The sequence below is a fragment of the Chrysochloris asiatica genome, unplaced genomic scaffold (genome assembly GCF_000296735.1).
Source record: "Chrysochloris asiatica unplaced genomic scaffold, ChrAsi1.0 scaffold00011, whole genome shotgun sequence".
NCBI lineage: Eukaryota > Metazoa > Chordata > Mammalia > Afrosoricida > Chrysochloridae > Chrysochloris > Chrysochloris asiatica.
The window spans coordinates 16,414,061-16,419,601 of record NW_006408529.1 but is presented as its reverse complement, the minus strand read 5'-3'; the positions used below and the strand labels follow the sequence as shown (position 1 = coordinate 16,419,601).

General features: G+C 35.1%; 1 protein-coding gene across 1 annotated transcript in view; it reads left to right on the top strand.

Moving 5' to 3' along the window:
* Window positions 1–1,275, top strand: part of KIAA1430 (KIAA1430 ortholog) — a 44,496-nt gene extending 43,221 nt beyond the window's left edge. Inside the window, exon 4 of the mRNA XM_006834506.1 lies at window positions 1,148–1,275. Within this exon, the coding sequence (XP_006834569.1) occupies window positions 1,148–1,275 (128 nt within the window). The remainder of the gene's footprint in view (window positions 1–1,147) is intronic.
* Window positions 1,276–5,541: the final 4,266 nt, after the last annotated feature.

The window sequence follows — 5,541 nt, the reverse complement described above, 5'->3', positions numbered from 1 at the left end:
CCTTCCAACCTTCTAAATTTTCCTTTATATGTGGTTCAGAGTTCTGGCACCATCCCCTGAGCCTGCTTGGTCTGATATTCTGTGTTGTTGCTGACGGAGCTCCTCATTGCACTTCTGCCCTATCCGCCATCTTGTTTGTTGTCCTGCATTCTATAATTTTTTGGGTGGCATGACTTATTTATATTATTTCACTTAATTTGAGATATTGTTTACAACTCTCAATGGCAGTGTAGGAAGGATATCAGTAAATAAAATAATTGGAAATATCAGCAGTTTTGCAGATAATAGAGAAACTTTAAATTTCACTGCATTTATTAAAGGAAGAAATAGATAAGCCATAAACTTCTGAAGCATTTTTCTTAGCCAGTTAAGAATTATTACTTAATATCTGCACGTATAAAAACCCTCATATGTGCTTTTTCTTCCTCGCTGAAAAATAAAAATTAGGAATCTGTAGAGTCATCAGAAGTAATACCTCTTAATACTTGATTGATAAGTGATCAGTTGCACATAAAACCATCCTCTCCAAAGAATGCAGGAATAGAGAGACCACTTAGTGCTAGGGTATGTGATAAGCAGAAAGACCTGTCATTTTCCTATATTGGAGCCTACACTATTATTTCATGTTTGCTTGAGAATGTAAACAATAGAAGCCTATTCAACTAAGACAAAGTTGACAATTTATAATGCTACAACTGTACTGCTTATGTGAGTTTTAAACACTGAAATAACTAGTAATTCCATTCATTTAGTCTGTAGACATCACTTCCATGTTATAGTAGCTGATTCTAGTAACCCGTATTTAGTACTGTGCCTTGAATATAATAACTGATTTGTGAATGAATGTATAAATGATTATACAAAGTAGAGTTGGTTTGATTTTTGTACTTGAATCGCAAGAATCCTTCAAGAGCATTTATTCCTACTTCAAATCTATTGAATCAAACCTGTATGCTTTTTATTATATTTTTTAGTTCTACAGGGAATTCTTAAGCACGCTACTGATTGAAATAATTTCATTAGACCATTAGAACATGGATAAGGAGGAAAAGCTAATCTGAATTTAAGATTAGGAGAACTTTATCAGATGATTTATACATTTAGTTGAATTATTCCAAATTATGTCTTGTTATTTCTGTATTTTCAGGGGGTGCTTCCAGGACATCCAGTGCTACCAGTGGTCTCAGTTGTAAGAGTGAACGATCAGTTTTTGACACATCCAGTGGCCTATTGCCAAAGCCTAAGCCCTCCAATGTCCGTACAGCTTGGTTATAAAACCTTTTGTTACTTCATTGTTCATCCAATTTTTATTGAAGTGCTCTTGTAGATTCCTGTAATTCTCTGTGTAAACATCTATAATATTGTTTTAAGTAATTTAACATATATAGCAGTGAATATTTATTGTAGTTCAATGCAAAATTGTTTTCAAAAAGACAATATAAAATCAGTGTTTCCTTTGAGGATATATTTATAACAATTGTGTATATATATTTAATAGAGAAGTGGTAGTATGCGTGTACATTTTCTCAGTATACAAATTGATTCATTTGTCTTGCTGACAGAACGGTGATGATGATATCACTGCACATTGGACCTAAGATATTTTAGCTACATAATTCTCATTTTTGTAAGCTTCACTCCAAAATTTGGCTGACTTTGTCTCTTTTTGCTTCAGAACTTATGTGGTGTGGTTCATAACTTGATTATGTGATAGTTACACTTTCTTATGATGAAACAAATCTTGAAATTTTTTTCATTGGTGAAACTGATTTGAGACTTGAGAGAAGCTTGTGTAGGGATCCTGATTTACCAGAGGTATTTACTACTTCTGAGAGTGCCCTGAGTTACAATTTGGTTTACCATTCCACTCTTTCAAACTGTGAATATTAGCAAGTTCAACCTAGAAGCTCCTCTTTATGTTTTCCTATATTCAGGTGAAGTACTATTAATGATTCTGAAAAAGAGACATAGACTTTAGAGCTACAGTCTAATGACTGTGAATATTTTATCCAAGGACCAGATTAGTTGCATTATTACAAGGGAAAAACAGGTATTTGTTGTTGAATCAGTAAAATAGCACCACCATTTTGAAAATCCAAAAAGCAGATCGATCCTGAGGTTTGTCAAAACAGTGTTTTTTGTTTTGTTTTTTTATGCTGAAACAAGCAACTTTTAATAACTAGAAAAGTCAATTAAAAAAATTAAACATTTCCATTCTTCCTGCTTTTCTTCTGTTCCCCCAAGAGCTTGTCTGGTATTTGGGTGGGCTGGCCTCCAACACCCCTCTGGTCATAGCTGTCCAAAGTAAAAGTTCTACTCACAACAGTGTTTTAACTTATACTGTTAACATGTTGTGCTCTGATTTAGTATTTATTAAGAGAAGATTTCGAATCAGAAGTAAACACATTGTCTCAAAATTTTAGAAACTTCAGCTACTTTTTATAAGGGCTTGAAACAGAATACTAAAATATGACTGATAAAGAAAATAAATAGTACATTTGTTGATGTTACTGCTTTAAATATCAGCTTTGTTTTGGTTCTTGGGTTGAATCCTGGAAAGATCACTGTACCAGTCCCACATTTCAAGGCCTAGTAATCTTGATGGAAGTGGCTATAACAGACAGTGTATAATATAATTAACTTTTGAAATTAGATTATTTTTCTCTCAATCTGTAGGTTTGTATGTTGTGTAACAAAATATGTTAGATCACTCATAATGGCTTTGGCTGAGTTGTCCTGCAGTCCTGTTTTTTGCTACTGGCCTTTTCAGCATGCCTTGAGACTATATTGGAAAGTTTCCATATTGATGCCAAATAATTTCTTTTTTTAACATGGATTTTTGATCTGTAGCCACAGTTAAGATTTTCTCCCCTCTATTTTCCAGTATTAACCCAAGCTCTGTGTTGTAGCGTGTATGCTGAACTTACTGTATTTCTTAGCACACTTGATAACAAGTCAGTCTGCATTTTACAAAACATCAACTCAGTTTTTTTGGTCTTAGTTTGTATTAATAGATTTTGTTTAGGATCGGGCAATGTGAAGGGTGGGACCTATGGGGTTAAAATGTCACGTGAACACAACTTGCTATGAGATGTTATTTAATGCTCTGTACTGGTGAATCAAATTTTATATTGTTTAGTGTTCTGCTTTATATGTAAACTATAGCTATAATCAACCAAAATTTTATTTTGTTTTTTAACTTACTGAGCTTTTAATGTGTGGTATGTATAACAGCTTATCGTTAAGGAGACATAAGATAATGTTTAATTTAAATTTGGCATTTGGACAGCTACCTAATGGTGATTTAGTACTTTTTTTTTATTATTTAACTTTTAACTTGTTAAGGAACATATATGAGTCCTTTCGTGTTCATAATGGCATTAGTCTCTGAGTAAATTTTGTATGATCTTTGCTGCCATATGTCAAGATAGAACACATAGTAGTTTCATATATACAACTGTACTTTTATTCTAGACACAAATTTAACACTCTTAGTTTTTACTGCTTTGAAACAGAAAGTCATGTAAGTATTACTGATATGGATTAAACTTGAAATAAAAATTGGGAGGAGCAACAATATTCATTTTTTAAAAACAGAATTTACAATTCTTTTGCTATAGTTAATTATATATATATGATGAATACAAATAGAATAAAAGTTGGAAAAGGTGACATTTTTGACATAAGTTGAGGTACTTTGAAGTTAGTATGGTTTAAGGGGCATATGAAGGAATCACAAGTGCATTACTCTTTTCAGTTTTTAGAGCATAAAAAGTAAAGGATCATCTAGCACTTATTTATAATTGGTTTACTTGTATTAACTGTTTGTGCTTTGAAGATTTAAATCTGTAGTAAGAAAGCATACTCATCTGAGGTCTAGAATTACTACACCAAATTCTTATTGAGAGTTATTTTCTTCTGTCACGTGTTACATTAATGTTGCCTCCTCTTTAATAAGATTCTATAAAAGATTTTGAACTATAAAATGGTTTCCTAAGAGATAGCTGTTATCTCATACTTATCCTATATCCTTTTTTCAGTCTTCATAAAAAAACTTCTAAATAAAAATTTCTGGTTTGCTTATACATGTTGTTGTTGTTGTAAGTGCCTTTGAGTTGACTCCGACCCACAGCAACCCTGTATAGAGTTTCCAAGGAGCAGCTGGTGAACTTGAACCACCGACCTTGCAGTTCAAACAACTTTGCAGTCAGTCTGATGCATTAGCCCACCACGCCACACTAGGACTTCTGGTGTGTGTATATATATACATTTATATACATGTGGTGATGGTGGTTATATGCCATGGAGTCTGTTCTGACTCATAGCGACCCTGTACAGGGTTTCTGAGGCTGTAAATCTTTACGGGAGCAGAAAGCCTTATCTTTCTCCCACGGAACAGCTGGTAGTTTCGAATTGCTGACCCTGAGGTTAGCAGCTCAATTCGTAACCACTAGGCTACCAGAGCACTTTTATATACATGTTGTTGTTGTTGTTGTTATGTGCCGTGGAGTCGGTTCCGACTCATAGCGACCCTGCACAGGGTTTCTGAGGCTGTTAATCTTTACGGGAGCAGAACGCCTCATCTTTCTCCCATAGAGCAGCGTAGTGTAATTTAAATAAACAAACTTTTTATTGTGAATTGGGTGAGGTTTTAGAACAGATGATCAGATTTACACTTAGCAGTCCAACATTTTTTGTTTCATCTGGCTCATTGCAATCCTCCCACTGAAACAGCACATACCCTCCTTCCTCCCTGTGTTTTCTTATCCAGTCCCCTCCTTTCCTAATTATTCTAAGCTTTGTTTCTGAGTAAATGCTGCCCTTTTGATCTCAAGTGGTTGATAATTCTCAGGGGTGTGTGCCTCACTAGTGTTTGCATTCCCCTTAGAAACCTTTTGTGTGGATGAAAATTGAACCAGAGTTTCACATCTGAAAGGTGACTAAGGGCCACAGTCTTAGGGGTTCCACCAGTCTCTAGTCAGCCACTAAGCCTGGTCTTTTTTCTGTCCTTTTTTTATGATTTGAGTTTTGCTATACATTTTTCTCCTACTCTTTCCAGGGGAAATAATAAGAGGGAGATTGGCAAACGAAAAAAAAGGGGGGGGGGCAGGGGAAGACGTGAAACAATTAAAATCAACAGAGGTAGCAAATACTGTTAGATACACAATCCTGCAATCAGTGATCTTCGAGTAGAAGCATGAATAGACACACAGGATGAACATGGGTGGGAGGAGAAGAGGAAGGATACCCACGAATGTATATAGGTTTGTCAGAGGATATTTGTATATGAGTGCACTATATGATAAGCACTGAACTGGTAACTGCAAAGTTGGCAGTTCAAACTCACCAGCTTCTCTCAGAAATCCTATACTGGGTTGCTATGAGTCAGAAGCAATTCGATGGCACACAACAACAACAACAGCTACATTTGCTGCAAATATAGCCATGAATGTGCTGGAGCAAACAGGGCAAATTCATGAAAACTTTTTAGCCATAACCCAACACCTTTAGGGAATGAGTCACTTATCCTGGATGCTCAGG